At 44.5% G+C, this 19,080-nt stretch overlaps 1 protein-coding gene across 2 annotated transcripts in view; it reads left to right on the top strand.

The window, feature by feature from the left end:
• The window catches only part of MBOAT2 (membrane bound O-acyltransferase domain containing 2), a 130,067-nt gene that overhangs the window by 51,200 nt on the left and 59,787 nt on the right, over nt 1–19,080 (top strand). For both annotated transcript variants that reach the window (XM_047845243.1, XM_047845242.1), the window contains exon 3: nt 4,982–5,059. In XM_047845243.1, the coding sequence (XP_047701199.1) occupies nt 4,982–5,059 (78 nt within the window). The remainder of the gene's footprint in view (nt 1–4,981; nt 5,060–19,080) is intronic.

Here is a 19,080-nt window from a genome sequence, read left to right as displayed (position 1 = left end):
TGTCAGATGTGTGGGTTCCCTTCAGTCCACTCCCTTCTTAGCTGTCGGGGCTTCCCTGAGAGCCTTAAGCACAGAAACACCATACTTCCCGTGTGTCACAAGTGACTGGTCGTGTGACGGAAAAAATCAGGAGGAGAGACACAGTCTTGGCGAGGCAGCAGAGACTCTCTGCGGAAGGGCTTCTTGGTGATCTCGTCTGGATTTTCCTTCTTAAGCGAGAGCTTTGCGCTGCTTGTGCGTTTGCCGCACAGTTAACCTGCTCACAGAGGAGGCTTTCGGGCTCTCTCTTCTGCGGACGCTTGTCGGAGATAGAAATTCCCTGAGAGGGCAGGACCCACCCACTGTGTGCTCTGCAGTCTCTGTTGTGGGGCGTGCAATCCGTGGCCCTTTGTGCTAGGATGTGGATTCTGATGCTGGTGAGGGTTGGAAGATACTGGTATCTCTTGATCTGATTTTTGCCTCTGGCAATTGCAGATGTGTCCTAGAAACTAATGACAGATCAGACAGGCATCATTTGTTCAGTCTCTACCTTACGGCCATGTGGCCAGTCCTCTGCTAGGCACCGCCACCCGTGTGGAGTCTTGAGGTATAGAGATGGTCTCTGAATTCCTCCCCGCCCCCCCCCCCCCCCCCCCCGTGGCCTTTTCCACTTCCTCGACGCCATCAAATACATATCATCAAAGTTTTCCTCGTTTCTCAGGGGTTTCAATTTAAACTTCTCTTAAATCGTGCCATGGGGGTAGTATTTCCGTATATTTTATTTTAAAATTTTGTTGTGAAACTTTTCAGGTACAGACGCACAGAGAATAATGAGCCCTTGTATACCCATCACCCGGCTTCAGCGGTTTTTGAAAATTCCTCCATTCTCATTTATTCCCCGACTTATTTTTCTGGATGAATTAAAATTATATCCCAGTCTACATATTTCACCCATAAGTGCTTCAGTACTTGGGTGACACATTTTAGAGAGGGGCTGGGGAAGGTTTGTAGTTCGGAGCGGCCAAGTCCAAGGACACCATTCATGTTGTGGTCAGTGTAAACAGAGTAGAAAATTGAAATGTAAGTAGCATCTTTCGGGGCCCTACAACACACAGCGCCACCAAGGGAAGCATGCTCTCTTTCGTCCGAGGTCTGGACTGAGCAGGTGTTTTCTTGTCTTCTCAGATGCTTCACACACTGGGCCACGAGGAGCCTGACTTTATTTATACTCTTTAGTATTTCAAATTACATGTGATAACCAGGATTTTTAAAAATAGAGTTCTCTGTTTCTTTTTTTTTTTCTCGCAGGAAAAAATGTTTTATATTCCTTTCTTTGGGAAGAGAAATTCTTTTAATTAATTAATTAAGTTATTTATTTATTTTGCTTATTTATTTCAGGAGAGACAGAGAGTGAGCAGGGCAGGGGCAGAGAGAGAGGGAGAGGGAGAGGGAGAGAATCCCAAGCAGGCTCCGTGCTGTCAGTGCAGAGCCTGATGTGGGGCTCGATCTCAAGAACCGTGAGATCATGACCTGAGCCAAAATCGAGAGTTGGCTGCTCCACCGACTGAGCCACCCAGGCGCCCCAAGAGAAGTTTTTGTAGTCTCTGCACCCGGCTCACATAACTGTATGCTAATTGGAATGTGAGGGAAGTAGTCGAGTGTCCTTTCATTTTGCAGTTCAACACCCTGTGTTTTTAGGCTCAACGGTAATCGTAGCTGCTATTGATTTTGACGGCTTCCCTTTTGGAAGACATACGTTAGTACTTTGTAAATATCATTGGCTATTTTACCTACTTCTGTTTTGTCTCAGCTTTTTTTTTTTTTTTAACGTTTATTTATTTTCGAGACAGAGAGAGACAGAGCATGAACGGGGGAGGGGCAGAGAGAGAGGGACACACAGAATCGGAAACAGGCTCCAGGCTCTGAGCCGTCAGCCCAGAGCCCGACGCGGGGCTCGAACTCACGGACCGCGAGATCGTGACCTGGCTGAAGTCGGACGCTTAACCGACTGACCCACCCAGGCGCCCCACAGCTTTTTTTTTTAAACCATCATCTGCAAGTTGAGAATTTGCTTACACTTTATTTAACCCTCTCTGATAACCGTGAAGGGTAGTGGAACAGAGCTTAGACTTTGAAGTCACACCTGGGTTCTGCCGGGAGCCCTTTACTTTGGACATGTTACTCAAACCCTTTGGGCTTCATTTCCTTATCTGTGAAAGGGAATCCGTGATTATTATGAGACCCCAAAGGTGTAATGCTACAGAGAGGAAGGAGCTTATTAGCCCAGTAGCCAGCTCGTTGTGAACCTGGAGAATCACCCAGGGTCAAGGCCGTCATCATAGTTATCATCTGTCATTATCGTGCAGTTGGTGGTCCAGATTGGCAATTTTAGGTTTTCTAATCTCTTTTTTAGTGTTTACCACACAGTATGTTATTGATCACGTCGTCTGTTAGTTGCCCGTCTTCCTCTCTATACTGGAAGCTCTCCGTGGACAGAGGCTGTGTCCTATTGAGTCTGTATTCCTAGTGCCCTGGACGGTGCCTGTCAGAAAGTACACATGCTCAGTACAGATCAGTTGAACAATCGGGAGAGGCGTTTCTCAACCTTTTTTCAACTTGTGTCCTTTTTTGCTAGAAGTAAAATTTATACCTGTGTGTGATTTGAAATTCAAAATGAGTAAGATGTGAGATCTAAAAACAAACTGAACTTTTGAGATAAAGGATCCCTTTGTTTTCCAAGCCCTCGGGCAGCTTGAGAGACTACAAAGCCCGGTGTGTGGGTTCCCTCCCGCCCCGCCCCTTGAAGAGTCAGCCAGTGGGTGAGTTGCCCAGGAAGAAACAACTTGAGTTTTACCATCAGTTAGGGTATTAACTAGGTATGTGACTTTAGGACTTAGTTTCCTCAGCTCTAAAATGATGAGGGTTGGATTATAATAGACTTTTAAGATACCTCCTATCTGGAATTTCTACTTTACTAATAATACTTAAGAGTTGAGTGCTTATTGTGTGCCAGATTCCCCAGTCAACGCCTTTCATTGTTACCTCCTAAGCCTGAAAAATACTCAGTGGCCACTCCGTATTTATTCTCAGTTTACTAAGGAGAGCCAGTGGGGTGAGCGCATGTGGGTGCTTGTGAAGTCCACCAGTGCTATATACGCGAGTGGAAAAGCACCTTGATGCTTGTCGTGGAGGTGGATGGAACAGAGGCGACTACAGATTGCTTCATATGGATGAACTTGAACTGTCACAGTAATAAAAGCTTGTACAACAGGAGGTTGGCAGAACGTTATGTTGCACCCCAAAAGATCGCCAAGCACGTTTTCTGAACAGTGATGCCAGGGGACGGGGCATCTGAAGGTGCTATAAGGAACCATGGTGCTGTTTGAGAAATGGAACCCTTAGCTTCTAAAGTTGTTGTCTATCCCTATGCTCCAAGGAAATTTACTCATAGAAAGGAAAAAAATACATATTTCCCCAAGAGTCCTCAAAAAAATTTTTTTAAGATGAGTGTCTTTTTTTTTTTTTTAAGTTTATCTATTTTGAGAGAGCGAGAGAGAGAGGAAGAGAGAGAATCCCAACCAGGCTCTGCACTGTCAGCAGAGAGCCCGATGTGGGGCTTGAACTCATGAACCGTGAGATCGTAACCTGACCCGAAAGAACCGGACGCTCAACCAACCGACCCACCCAGGCACCCCAAGACGAATGTCTTTACTGAGTTCAACTGTCAGTTAATAAAGCCCTTAATGTATCTAGCAGACCTCTTCAGCATTTCCACATTAGATGTGTCAGTGAATTGTCAATGCTGGCCACAAATAGGAGGTGGATAATTAATTAGAAATAGAAAAGTGTGTGTTTTAATGTTTTTAAAGCTTCCTTCTGTTTCAGTTTATATTCATACGTGTTTGTCTGCTTTCTTATGACTTTCTAGTTAGAGTGGTATTCCAGGCCGATGTCATTTTCGTGTGTGTGTGTGTGTGTGTATGTGTGTGTGTTAGATGGAAGCGGAGACAGACAGACTGGCATACTCTGTATAGAGGATAAAATATGTTTCTTCTGTGGCCCTGCCGTGGCACCTACTTCTCATAATATATCTATGGAAAAATTTATTCAAAAATTTAAGTAACTTTTCCACATTGGTGATGCCTGTGACTCCATAATGATTAGGTTAAAAAGTAATTTTAATTAGAGGTTAAGATCCTTGTTTATACTGTAAGTTGTATACAAGGGTATGAAAATTTTTTTCATAAATTATTCATGCCATCGATGGGGAAAGGAAATTGTAAGTTTGTGTGTGTGCCCATATATGTGTGATCTCAGGGATGGTTTGGATTGAGTTTGCAACCGAGATGTTCATCGTGTTTTGCCTGAAGGTTGTGAAATGAATGGATAAGTTAGTTTTCTCATTCAGTGGTGGATCTCTACATTAGAACACTAGGGACTTCTGTGTCACGTTAGCTAGAATTTTTTTATGGATAGGTGACTGCAGGTTAAGGATTAGAAGATTATTTGATTAGAGCCATCGTGTTTTCAGAATAAATAGATTTGGGTACCTGGTTTGTAGCAAATACTACCATTTGGTACTTTTTGTTGCTTTAGGAGAAGCAGTTGAGGTATTTGGGAAAACAAATAACTAATGTTCTGTCGGGACTGTTCTGAAATCCAGATTTATTACCTTTTCGTCATTGTGCCTTGAGTTATGGAAAAAGCTGTAATCCTTGAGCCACATAACCCTACCGGGCTTTCACGTAGCTAGGAAACGCGGCATGCCAGGGCACTGAGTGCGCCTTTATGGGGTTTCGTTTAATTTTCCCAGCTCTTCTGGGGCTTGTGATGTGGGACTCCCTCTAAGGTGTTCACAGAATTTTAGGCCGCGGAAGTGAGACTCCTTATTCTTTATCTGGGGATGTTTCGTGTTAAACAGAAGCGCTTTGTAGCCTAAATGGCTCCAGCTTGATGTCTGCGGATGGGTGTCCCTCTTCTAACGGTGCTCTTATTTTTATAGGTATGCCTTACATTTTCTCGTACAAAGTGGAATTTCCTACTGTATCATGATCATCATAGGAGTGGAGAACATGCACAAGTAAGTGTCCCTCTTTGTACATATCAATGCTCATTTCACTCTGATAGAATCAGATCACAGTTCAGTTCTGTTACACTAAAAATCCTTCTAAACTGTGATAATTTTCTCAAGAGGAGCTGTCCTAAATTGCTTAAAGCCGGCAGCCTCCACCCTGCTGCCACCTCAGGCTGGGTAACGCCGACATGGGGACAGCACAGCAGGCTGTTGAGTAGCATCCCTGGCCCCACCCACTAGGTGCTGGTACCACCTTCCCCCTCGAGTTGGGACACCCATGAATGTTCCCAGATAGTTTCAAATGTCCCTTGGGAGGCAAAACAGCAGGCACATGGTGTCTGTTTTGTTTTCGGAATATAGTGCAGCACCTAGGAGGTTGTATGTTCTCAGTAAGCATTTATCGAATGAATGAATGAATGAATGATACCGTGACTTCTGCATGACAGCAAGCTCTTTCCCGGTAGTCTCCTCGAGCCCTTGCTGCTGGGCTGCAGCCTCTGCCTCCTGTAGAGCCCTGACCTCCACCTCGCGGCTGCCAGCATAGTAGCTCTGTCTCCTGTTCTACCTGCAGCAAAGTCCCGGATCTCATTCTTGAACCTGGACATAGGTGCTGGACTTCCCTTCCATCTCTGTCCCCGGGGTGGGAGGGGAGTGCGGAATGGGAGGAGGGAAGCACAATGGATGGGAATGGGGGAGTGGGCGTAGGCCTTAGAAGAGGAAGGGCAGTAGAAGTGTGTTTCAGGCCTACCCGCCTGGAATTACGGCGGCATTTTCCCGGAGAAGGCAGCACTGTGTGGCTGGGCTCCGTGCTCTTCTGATGTGCTAAATAAGCCTTTGTGGACAGGCGTGGGAACCTAAGCGCCCTTCATGTTAGTTTTTTGTTTTCTAACTTTTCTGTGGGAAAACTTATTTTGAGTTCTGAAAATTCTCAGACTTCTGGAACACAGCACAAAGGGACTGCCATTATTTAAATACAAGGAGCAGAAATGTGGGATGATTACAACAGGAAGAGTAGAAAAGCCCGTTAACTGAGAGAAGTTCACCTGAAGTATTTTCGTTATAACTTGGCACGTAATTTTCAACAAAACAAATGATCTAGAGAAAAAAACGTAAAAGGTGTAGATATATACAGTAAACTTGTACCTGTCTGACGGGTTGCCAAGCTGTGAACGGGATTATATCGTAAGAGGTGTAGGAAAGTAGTTTTAAATTTACCATTATATCGCCCCACCTCCCCCACCAATTTGAACAAACATATCTTGTTTGCCTCGGTGTTTCCAGAAACTTACAGATAATGGAGATAGGGTCCTTACCCTGTGAAATGCACGTTGGGTTGGAGACGTTAAGACAGTCGCACAACAGATACTTGTTTGCTTGTGCTGGGACCCAGTGCTGCACGCGAGGACGTGCTCTGTCTCAGCGAGATGCTTACTGTCACACTGCCAATCGCACTGCGATGAGTGTTAGAAAAGAAGAATGTACTCAGGGCTGGGGAAGCATAAAGGGGGGAGCGGCTGGCTTGGAAAGTAGTCAAACCCAGACCGTGTGTGCGTCACCCATTCACTACATGTTCAGTAGAGTGAAACAGTTGGAAACAGTACAGATATTTGGTGCTAAGTAGAAATTATGCGCAAGTGTATTTTTAAGACTTGAGACGTATTGACAAATACTTTCCTCAGCTGCCTCCTTTATAGATGATGACAAACAGCAGGCTAGGTCATGAGCAGGGACCCAATTCGGACTCTTGCACCGGATGGCCTTAGTGGTTGACCGGGTGAGCACTGGTTTGGAGTATGGGTTTGAATTGAGACTCTTTGGTTTGGGACCTTGGCCGAGTCACTTCACTTTTTGGGGTCTAAATGAGATTAAACCGGTGACTCAGCTAAAGAGCACGTGCCTCCCTGCTTCATACTCTGGGTGTCCAGGTGAGCTTTTGTTTGCATACAGGGTTCGGCCAGGAGGAAGAGTTGTTCACATTCCGGACGATCTGCTCTCAGAGGTCATTCTTAGTTACAGATATTCTGCTGGGGATTTTTCCTCCTGATACCATGTCAGAGCTTGCTGTAAGCGCTCAATGCCATCACGCTGAGTGCTGTGCGCTGGAATTCATCCTGTCTTCTTCCCAGAAAATGAACTCGGTGGGGATCTTTTACTTATTTTTTGGTCCCATTGTTGGGCATATAGATGATAGAAGCTCTCGGTAGGTGAGGTTATCTTTTCTGTTCTGTTTAATAAGTATTTTGTGACTCTTGCTTTTGAGTATTTTTTTCATCTGCTTTTGGTTTCGTATTTCCAGACAGATTATACCCGTTCCTGCTACAGCGCTCCATGGCTTGACTTACAGCTCTCTTCCTGGTTCCTGCCCCCTTCCTCTGTGTTCTTCTGCCCCTTAGGCTCTTGTAGAGCAGCAGCCCCAGGGGTCGGGGTGGGGTTAGGGAAAGAAGAGGCAGTTACAGCTGCTCTGGCCGTTATCTCAGTCCAGGAGGACCCCAAAGAGCAGACCGTCCAGGTTTGTTTCCACCTGTTACCTGCCAGTACTAACAAGACTCCTGCAGTATGGATCCCTGGATAAAAATGTCGTTAGGAACTGCCCCAACTCTATGAGGAAGGAATGATGATCTCGGAAATGGCATCTGGCAGGCAGAAACCTCAAGTCACTTGAAAATTTGTCCTCATGAAGTTAATTAGCAGTGGTTCGTGGCTCAGCAGGAACTCTGGGGAAAATATTAACTTCACTGAGGACAATCGTATCCTCCCATGAGAGGGAATAACATGTGGCAGGAAGGAAACTGGACTCTTAGATGTTTTCTTTTATGCTCTCTGTGGACCATGTTTGGAAGCCTTGTAGTGGTTTGGGATAAAGATACAGGCTCTTTTGGTATTGCTGGGCTAGAAGTTGAATTTCAGTTGTAAAACCATAAGTAATTCTAAAATTGATTTATTTTTTATTTTTTATTAAAAAAATTTTTTTAAACATTTATTTATTATTGAGAGACAGAGAGAGACAGAGCATGATCAGGGGAGGGGCCGAGAGACGGGGAGACAGAGAATCCGAAGCAGGCTCCAGGCTCTGAGCTGTCAGCACAGAGCCCGATGCAGGGCTGGAACTCACAAACCGCGAGATCATGACCTGAGCCGAAGTCGGACGCTTAACCAATGGAGCCACCCAGGTGCCCCAAAATTGGTTTTTTATGTTACCTTCTGTTTATAATAGGTAATGCTTCAGTAATTATTGTGTATCAGTCACTGTGCAAAGCACATGCACCGGCACTTAAGCCTTTGGAGGTACTGTGTCAGATCTGTTTCACAGGGAAACAGGTTAGTAAGTGATGGATCTGGGATTAGAACTAGGTGGGTGGGTCTGATTGCACCTGGGACTCAAACTTTTTGCTTCTAAGCATTATGATCATGAGGATGCAACATTAGAAAAGAAATACCCTAAGTTGATTGAGGAAAAGTAGTGAGAGCCAACAGGGAGAGGGTCCCCAGCAAAGGGTGAGTTTTGTGTGTTTGTTACTCTTCTGTAGAAGAAAGATGCAGGTGTCTTTATCTACAAAGGTGCAGTGGCCTTGTGGCATATTGTGCTTAGGGTCTAAGGATTTTAAGTATGCTCAGTTCTCACAGGGAGGAAAAATTATTACTTGGTGATGGGTAATAGGATGCCCAGGTTCTGTCGGATTTCTGAAGAATCTTGAGGACATAGCATCGTTCCATGAAATCCTGCACTCAGGAAAGGCTGTGATTCAGATCCCTTTATACCATTTCACCAATTACAGTCTCTTTTGGAGGTATTTGAAGTCCAAGTTTATGTCTAATCGTAAACTGGATCTCCCTGTTAAGATGGTTCAGTCATCCTTGAGCAAGTAAGGGAAGCTTTTTTTTTTCTTAGGCTTACGCAGGGTTTTTATATAAAGTAGGGGGATTACATCAATGTAGGGATGCTAATGAGACTAATACACCTCCCTTAGTAAATAAAGGTGTTACTTTGGGTGGTGCTATTCATCTGAATGTGTTAGAATAAAGAGAAATGTGCACAGATGGCTTGTTCGATGAGGTTCTGCCACATCAGGTCTGTCTAAAATGTCAGATTAATATCTTATTCCAAATTAATCAGTTAAAAAACAAAAGTTTTGGAGATATTATCCAATTAGGTGTTTATATTCTTCTTTTTAAAAAACTAATTCTTGAATTTATTAAAAATAACTAGAAAATTACAATAATTAAAAATAAGAGTGCTTTTCATTGGCAAAGTGTAAGGACTCATCTTCTGGTTTTGGGTACTTCTGGAGACTAATGTTACTTTTTTTAATTACTTTTTTTATTTTATTTTTAATTTTTTTAAATTTACATCCAAATTGCATATAGTGCAACAATGATTTCAGTAGATTCCTGAGTGCCCCTTACCCATTTAGCCCCCTCCCCCCTCCCACACTCCCTCCTGTAACCCTCAGTTTGTTCTCCATATTTAGGAGTCTCTTCTGTTTTGTCCCCCTCCCAATATAAAAACTAATTTTACTTTTACATTAAGATCTTAATCCTTGCCAGAATGTTGAAAGAAACATTAAAAAGCTCACATAACCATGTATTAGAATGGTGAGCAAACTCATTCAGTTATGCGTCATAACACCATAAAATAGGTGGTCCTTGTTGAGGTTTTGTGAGGATAAAAGCTTTAGAGACTGGGTTGTTTGTTTGTTTTTTCACTTTTAGGTAAGAAGTGGGGAAGTGGTTTTGGAAAATCAGGGCTTGCTGACTGATGAACCGCCTGTGGTGCGTTTCTACCATACATCTGTTGACATGTGTGAGCATTGTCTTCACGGTGTTAGAAGCAGTGTGACGCAATCGAGCCTTTGGACTCTGACTTTGGCATTTGAATGATGGAGCGGCTTCAGGTGCCAGTGACCTTGCGGAGTGCTTTTTACAAACATCCCATTTAACCGCCCAACAGGGGTTGGGAGGGTGTAACTTATGTACAGACCATGAAACGGAGGTTCCAGAAGGCCAATTCACTAGAACACAGTCACAAAACCAGTAACTGTCACGCGTGGAGATCTGTGAAATTCCTGGATGTTGTTAGATTGTTTATTGACCGAAATTCTGCTCAAGGTTGTGTGTGTGTGTGTGTGTGTGTGTGTGTGTGTGTGTGTGTTGTACTTGGAGAAACAAAAATCGTTCACCTGTTTAGCAGACAGCACAAAAATCCTAGTTGTTTTTTGGAAGGATAGCAGCCACCATTGAGCCTTTGTATTGTGAATGGCTTTATAAAGTACATAACAAATACAGATTTTAAAATGCTGCTTTAATGTGACAAGAAATAGAATTTTAAAATACTTCTGAATAATTAATTTGTGTAGGGAAAAAAGTGCTGACCTCCTCCTACTTGTTGCTAGCTTATTAAATAATTCATTTTAGAGCAATTATGGAAAGAGAGAGGGTAATAGAAATGATGGGCATCTGTTTTTTACAGTGAAAATTGAGCTTTTGTGTAAATTTCATGAAGGGGGCACCTGGGTGGCTCAGTCGGTTAAGCGTCTGACTCTTGATTTCAGCTCGGGTCATGATCTCGCACTCTGTGAGTTCGAGCCCTGCGTCGGTCGGGCTCTGTGCCCACAGCTTGGAGCCTGGAACCTGCTTTGGATTCTGCGTCTCCCTCTCTGTCCATGCCCCCTCTAATGCTCTGTCTCTCCCTCCTTCAAAAATAAATAAACATAAAAAAAGATTTTTAAACCCCAGTGATTAGAGAGCTGTTATTTAGATTACTATGCAGAGCTTTTTTCTTAAACACCAGAGCTTTAAAATGGTTAGAAAAGAAACTTTAAAGGATTGCAAATAAAATCCAATGAAAGGGAAGAATAAAAGTTAAGAAGTGAATAGGGTAAAATCCCCAAAGGACAACAGAACTCTAATCGCTAATAAACTGATAATAGCTAAGTTACCATGAATAGCTAACATTTATTAAATCCAAATTCTATGTCAGATACACATTAAGTGCGGAAGTGAATTCGCATTTGGTCCTCACAACTGCCCTGTGCTCTCAGACTGTAAGCTCAGCTTCCCAGAGCTACATACCTCCCCCAGGTCTATACCCTGGTCCTCAGCAGCCTCTGAGTTTGAAACCAAATCTGTTCGGTGCCAGAGCCCATGCACCCAGCTACTAAACCCCGCTCTTCCCCTGCTGTATGTGTGTGGATTTTCTATGGGCAATGATCAGTGCCCCACCCATTTTATTTCAGGGTTGTTTTCCTTCATTGTTAACCTGCGTGTATAAAAGTAAAATAATTCAATCTTCGTTTGAACACTATTGGGAAGCTAACGCTTGTAATTCTAATTCTTGGGTGAGTTTCTTAGTTTACCTGGGCTTCATCTGATGGCTTCTGTAAGTGAGTCATTTTTCCTACCCCCAATACCAATAGAACATATGTTTATTAGCAATAATATTTTCTTTTTTTTTTTTTTATTTTTTTTAACATTTATTTATTTTTGAGACAGAGAGAGACAGAGAATGAACAGGGGAGGGGCAGAGAGAGAGGGAGACACAGAATCTGAAACAGGCTCCGGGCTCTGAGCCGTCATCACAGAGCCCGACGCGGGGCTCGAACTCACGGACCGTGAGATCATGACCTGAGCTGAAGTCGGACACTTAACCAACCAAGCCACCCAGGCGCCCCAGCAATAATATTTTCTATAGCAGTGTTTTTTACGGATAAAGGGAGGTTATATCGGAATTGAGGGGAATGAGATCATGATTTTGATACATTGCACCCCTCCTCCCCCACCAAACAATGAAACGAAACTGGCACCAGCAGAATTTGTCATTTGATCTAATTTTTGTGTCTGCTGACACGTGGCAGAGATTCTCCTGCGTCCCCACTTCTTTTCCGATCTGGGGGCTAATCTGGCTGCTCTGCTCTTTGTCCCTCTGGACTGCCATTGTCTGCCCCCCTCTCGATGAGGAGTTTGCAGAGTGCGGTCCAGAGACCCCAGGAGTCCTTGAGACCCTTCTAGGAGGTGGGAAGGTCAGGACGGTTTCTGTGACGACATTTAGACGTGATTTGCCTTTTTCGTTTTCATTCTGTCACGGGTGCAGGATGGGGCTTTCTCCAGCCTGCTGTGTGATACCGCAGTAGAGCCCTTGCAGATTCAGTCGTCGTCTGTTAAGTCAGGGGTTACAGAGACTTGCACAAGCGTAACACATGGCCACTCTTCTCGTTAATTTTGTTTTGGTTTTAGAAAATCTATTTGTCACAAAAATGTTTATGTTGGCATGTAATAGGTTTATCTTTGTTCTTGAATTAAATATTTTTAAAATTCTCAGTTTTGGGCGCCTGGGTGGCTCAGTCGCTTAAGCGTCCAACTTCAGCTCAAGTCATGGTCTCATAGTTCATGAGTTCGAGCTCCGCATCGGGCTCTGTGCTGACAGCTCAGAGCCTGGAGCCTGCTTTGGATTCTGTGTCTCCCTCTGTCTCTGCCCCTTCCCCACTCACGCTCTGTCTCTCTCTGTCTTTCAAAACTAAATAAATATCAAAAAAAAAAAATTTAGAAGTTCTGAGGGACGCCTGAGTGGCTTGGTTAAGTGTCTGACTTTTGATTTTGGCTCAGGTCATGATCTCACTGTTCATGGGTTCGAGCCATGGGTTCCAGCCCTGCACTGGCAGCATGAAGCCTGCTTGGGATTCTCTCTCTGCTCCTCCCCTGCTCTTTCTCTGTCTCTCTCTCTCTCTCTCAAAATAAATAAATTTTAGTAAATAAAAGTTCTGAGATGGAGATAAAGATAATTCTTGGCAGATGATCCTCAAGGATGCAGGGTGAGGTGTTTAGAAGTAGTATGAGGGGGAGGAGGAGGGGAACGAGCCCTACGGGGAGGAGGCGTGAGCTGGCTGTCTGCAGGTGTCCCCCCTCCACCCCCCGGCCAGAGAAGGCTGCTGGCCCTTCCCCTGCCCTGTGCGTTTCCGCACCCAGCCCTTGTTAGCACGGAGCGCCTCGTGGGCCTCGGCCCCCTGCTTCCTCGCCGACGCTCTCTCTGGCGTCGTCTTCCGGCCGAGCAGCCCAGGCCGATCCAGGATCCCTGCTGCTTCCTCGTCACCTCCATGCGTGGCCGTCACTAGGAACTCTTGGTGCTTTGGTTTCCTCTTGGCTTGTTCTGGGGGCGACACACCCGTGACGCATTTAAAGCGGCACCTGCCACGTCATGAGCGCTCGTTAGCTGCCGTCCCTTCCCTCCTGATGCCCCAAGTCCATCCTGCTCTGCAGCCTTGGACCTGGACGCTCACGTTAGTCTGCCCGCTGGCGGCCTGCCCTCTGCTCTGGCCTGTGCTCTCCTGCCGCGACGGCCTTTTTAACTGTCTGCCCGACCGTGGCTCCCTTCTGCCTCGGATTCCGCGTTGGCTCTCTGCAGCTGGGCCGCTTGGCAGCGCCTCGGTGCCTTTGCCCTGCCTTCCTGCCCGCTCTGGGTCACGGCTCTCGCTCCCCGACCCGGACGGGCCCAGACGTGATGAGCCATTCGTAGTTGGAGCACACATTCTGCCGTCTCACGCTCGGTTCCTTTCTGTTTGCCGGGAGCCCCCGCCGCAGCATGCGTTCCTGACGGTCAGACAGCGTGTGAGCTCTGGGCCGAAGCCCTTTCCCCTTTTCTTCTTCCCCCCTTCCTGCCAGAATTAGGCCCCCTTCACCTTGAACGGCCCCTGTGAGGTCGCATGTGGTGCTGTGCTGTACAGATCTGTTCACAGGCAGGGTCACGCTGTGGTTGAGGTCCCGGCTATAGAGCCACCCCGCCCCGTCCTCACCCGCTCGGCAGCTTGGTCGCACCGTCTGGGTTACTTAGCCCGTCTCTACCCTCACTTTCCTCATTTGTACCTTAGGAGCAATAATAATTCGTACCTCATAGGACCGTAGCAGAGACTGAATGAGGTATACGGTATTTTATTAAATACAAGATGCCATTATACCGTTATTTTATGTACCACTAAAGAAGATTACTTGCTGCCGGTTGGGAGAGCATTCTTGATTTCACAGACGTTAAAACGTGAAAATGCAGGCGTATCAGATTCAGTGAGGTACAGTTTGCAGAGCCCCTGCGGCTTGCTGGGCGAGTGGCGGGCACGTGGTGGCTGGTGCGTGTCTGCCTCCCGTGCTAGACTTGGACCTGAGAACACAGGGACTGAGCCGCCTTCGATTTGTAACCTCAGAATCTCGCCAGAGATTAGCGAGCCAGATGTGTACTCGAACACAGCCGAGTGGGCTCTGGGCACGAGCTGACCGGCGTCTCGAACCTACAACCAGAGGGCAGGCTGAAGTCTGTACTTCTCCTTCTAGGTCCCCACTTGTGAGGAGTCCTGACCGGCTCAGCTCTGGCTCGGCTCTCGTGGTGCCTTCTTCCCGTTCCCACTTCTTGGATCTTTGGCATTCTGAGCCAAAATGTGGATTATGGAAAACTGTAATTCACAGTCTCTCTTTTGCTTTTAAGAGCTTTGAAGAATTAATTGAATCACTTGTTTTCCTTTTCCTGCTTTTCTCCCATAAATTTTTTCACCCTAAAGTGTAATAGAAAAAAGATGCGTGGTCTTTTGTGTTGGTGGGAAGGGGAGGGTCGGGACCCGGTGTTAAAATGCAGCCCCTGATGGACAGAGAGTGACAGATTCCTAATCTTCTGCTTGGTAGAGGCCCAAGATCTTTGAATTGGGGACGGGGAGGGGTGATGTGAAGCCTTTTCCAAGCATTCTTTTTTTCAGAGTCCTGGTTGTAGTAGCAACGAGAACAGACTGAAATCTGGATGTGTTTTTTTGTAGATAATTGTCTTTCTCAGTTGCTCCCAAGATTCTGTCATTCCGTTGTTTGCCAGATGTAGTTCTTGATGTTATTGAAAGCTTTAAGTTTATGCATAATTATTGACTTACTAGGACAGGCTGAGTTGGGACTACTAATCAGATAATATTTTGAACTAGAATCTGAAGGTTTCAAATCTTTTTAAAAAATATTTATTTATTCTTGAGAGAGAGAGTGTGAGTGGGGGAGGGAGGCAGACAGAGAGGGGGAGAGAGAATCCCAAGCAGGCTCTGTGCTGTCAGCATTGAACCTGATGTGGCGCCCGATCCCACGAACCGTGAGATCGTGACCTGAACTGAAATCAAGATCCGGACACTCAACCGACTTAGCCCCCAAAGGCCTTAAATCTTGACGTAAACTATAAAAGTCTATATTTTGAAAGATGAGAGAATCTTGCTTAATGCCAGCAGCCAAAACCCAATTTTACTTGTATATTTGAGTCAACTTTGAGACCAATTAAGTGACTTTCATTATGTTACTGAGCCAGGTGTGGGAGCAAAAGTTGGATTTTACAAACCAAACCAACAGTGGGGTGGTTTGGTTCATTTCAGTCTTCTGTAAACAGTGTGAGGACAGGAAAGAACTGGGTGACTTCATGTATCAGTGTCACTATTTGTATCTGGTCCAGTGAATACAGCTAAGCTCCTTTCCAGTTTCTCATGAATAAGGCTCTGTAAAAGAACACCCCAAGTCCCTCATGACTTTTATTACATTTGTAGCTCAGTGAGATCTCTTTGTTCTGGCCGAGAGAACACCTGGTCAGGAAAGCAGGGCGATCACCCAGCAAGGCCGGACTTCCCACGGGATGGTGAAGTTTTCTCAAGGAACGTAAGAGTGCCTGCACATCTCTAGGGAGGCCTCAAGAGTGTCTTCTGGTCACCAGACACCAGAACCTGGTGCCCCTTAGCGGGGTGATCCTGAAGAGGTGGTCACTCTACCCTCGGGAGGACAGCAGCATCTGAAGTGCCCACTACCTCTGAATCCTGTGTGAACGTGGCACGGCTGCCCTTTGCTTGTAAAGCAGGTGGGGTTCTTGGTGTTTCACAACTCCTCTCTTAGAGTAGCAGATCTGGAGATGATCTCCCGTGCACAGAACTCAGTTCACTGTCCTCAGGGAGGTCTGGCAATCTGCTCTTGCCATGAAGACTTCGCCAGGTATGGGGAGGTTTCTTCTTGTCTGGGTCTGTGTTGGAAGTTTGATTTGATTTACCTCCCACACATACAGCGTTTCTGTGCCAGCCTCCCCAAACCCCGTCCTGACTGACAGAGCTTCCAGCCATGGAGGAACAGAGAGGTTGGCAAATTTTTCCCTCCCCACAACGATTAGAAGACGGGACAGACTTACCAAAACCATTTTAGGGCTCTGGAAATTTAACAAAACAAACAACATTTTGGGAAGCATTTATCCACTGAAAGAAACTGCTAAACTTGGAGTCAGCATAGTGGGAATCTGTGCTATTCTTGTCTGAGGTTCCCTCCACTCCTCGCTCCTTGGCAAAGTAACTCTGCTGGTGCAGGGCTGGCCAGAGGCAGCTGACTGGATTTGGAGTGGAGGGCAGAAGCCCCGCACAGTGGCTGTTCCTCCAGCCCTGCTATCCTGCGGATGTGGGGCATGCATTGAATAGAGAGATCCTGAAAATAAGAGAGCCATCGGGGGACTCGAGAAGATTTCCACGCGACGCTGGCTGTGGGGAGGCCCGAGAGGGCCTGGGGGAGAGTAAAAGCTGAGGTGACTTCACAAGTGCTGGACTGCTGCATGAGCTCTCTAACCCACATGTAGATACATAGGCAGAGGGCAGTGCCCTGCTGGCTGAAGGTATTTGGACATAAGCGCTTACTAAGCCCTGGCTGACCACTGAGCTATGCGGACACAGGGGTGACCCCTGGAGCGAGGCTGAAAAATAAAACCCAAGTCTTTGAAAAACTGAGCAGAGACATCAGCTGCTACGTGCCATGGGTGAGAAAGATTCAGCAGATTAAGTCCTGGCAGAAAAAACAAAAACAGCACGACAGCAATGCTCAAGGAAAAAAGGCAGTCAAAATTGAGTTACTATACTATTTAATATGGCCAGTTTTAAACAAAAACTTAGGACAAACAAGGGAAAGGCAGTCAAATGAAACTGTCTCTAAATAGATGCAGATGTTGCATTTACCAAAGACTTCGAAGCGGCTGTTACGGATCCGTTCAAAGACATAACAGAAGATATGATGACCGTGAGTCAACAAATAGGGAATACCACTAACAAAATAGAAAGTATTAATAAGAACCGGATTGAACCGACTTGAAAAGTTAATAACTGAAATGAAGAAACTTACTAGATGTGCTACACAGTGATTTGCGATGGCCAAAGGGTCCGTAAACTTAGAGATGGATCGATAGATATTAGCCAGCCTGTAGCACCGATGTAAAACATACTGAAGAAAAACAGCTTCTGAGTCCTGCGGGGTAACACCATGTATACCAAATAGTCCAAAAAGGGAGGTGCAGAAGCAATTCCGTTCATAGTAACATCAAAAAGAATAAAATATCTTGGAATAAATTTAACAAAAGAACTGCAGGAACACTTGAAAACCACAGAACATCTCTGAGAGAAATTAAAGGAGATTAAATGGGAGCGCCTGGCCAGCTCCACCCAGAGAGCGCGTGACTCTTGATCTTGGGGTTGTGAGTTCAAGCCCCATGTTGGGCGTAGAGCATACTCAAACAAACAAATACATACATACATACACAAATACATCATACATACATACATAAATACATCATACATACATAAATACATAATGCATAATACATACATACATAAATACATCATACGTACATGAATACATCATACATACATGCATAGATGCATACATAATACATAAATACGTAATACGTACATGCATAAATACATCATGCATACATGCATAATACATACATAAATACATCATACACAATGCATAAGTACATCATACATACATGCATAAATACATCATACATGCATGCATAAATGTATAATACACACATACATAAATACATAATACATGCATAAATACATCATGCATACATGCATAAATACATCATACGTACATAAATACATCATATTCACATGCATAAATGCATCATACATACATAAATACATCATATGTATATAAACATATGTACATAAATGCATCATATATAAATACATCATATGTACATGCATAAATGCATACATAATACATAGATACATCATACGTACATGCATAAATACATCATGCATAAGTGCATAATACATGCATAAATACATCATACATGCATAAATACATAATACATGCATAAATACATCATACATACATGCACAAATACATCATACATACATAAATACATCATACACACATGCATACATGCATACATAATACATACATGCATAAATACATCATACATGCATGCACAAATGCATAATACATAAATACATAATACATGCATAAATGCATAATACATACATGCACAAACACATCATACATACATGCATAAATGCATAATACATAAATACATCATACATACATAATATATACATACATAAATACATCATACATACATGCATACACACATACATAGATGGAGAGGTATTTCATCTTCCTGGGATGGAAGACTTCCACTGTTAAGATGGTGGTTTTCCCCAAACTGATAACACAGATTTAATGTAATCTCTCACAAAAATTTCAGAAAGCTTTTAAAATAGAAATTGACAAGTCTGTTAGGCATCGGACTTCGGCTCAGGTCATGATCTTGCTGTTCCCGAGTTCGAGTTCCGTGTCCGGCTTTGTGCTGACAGCTCAGAGCCTGGAACCTGCTTCAGATTCTGTGTCTCCCTCTCTCTCTGCCCCTTCCCCCGCTCATGCTCTGTCTCTCTCTAAAATAAATATTTAAAAAATAAAAAAAAAAGAAATTGATAAGCTGATTATAAAATTTTTGTGAAAATACAAAGGACCTTGAATAACAAAAAAATTTTTTGAAAAGGCACAACAAAAGTTGGATGTACGCTATGGTAGAGTCATAAAGGTGCTGTGAAAATGGCATAAGGGTGGTCATATAAGTCAAAATTGAGAGTCTAGAAACAAACCCTTTATATATTTATGGTCAGTTGTTTTTCAGCAAAAGTGCCATGGCCATTCAGTTGGGAGAGGATGGTCTTTGCAGCGCATGGTTTTGGGACAATTGAAATGTGAAGAGGTAGGCACAG

This window comes from Prionailurus viverrinus, unplaced genomic scaffold (assembly GCF_022837055.1).
Source record: "Prionailurus viverrinus isolate Anna unplaced genomic scaffold, UM_Priviv_1.0 scaffold_33, whole genome shotgun sequence".
Taxonomy (NCBI): domain Eukaryota; kingdom Metazoa; phylum Chordata; class Mammalia; order Carnivora; family Felidae; genus Prionailurus; species Prionailurus viverrinus.
This window is presented reverse-complemented; position numbering and strand designations above follow the sequence as displayed.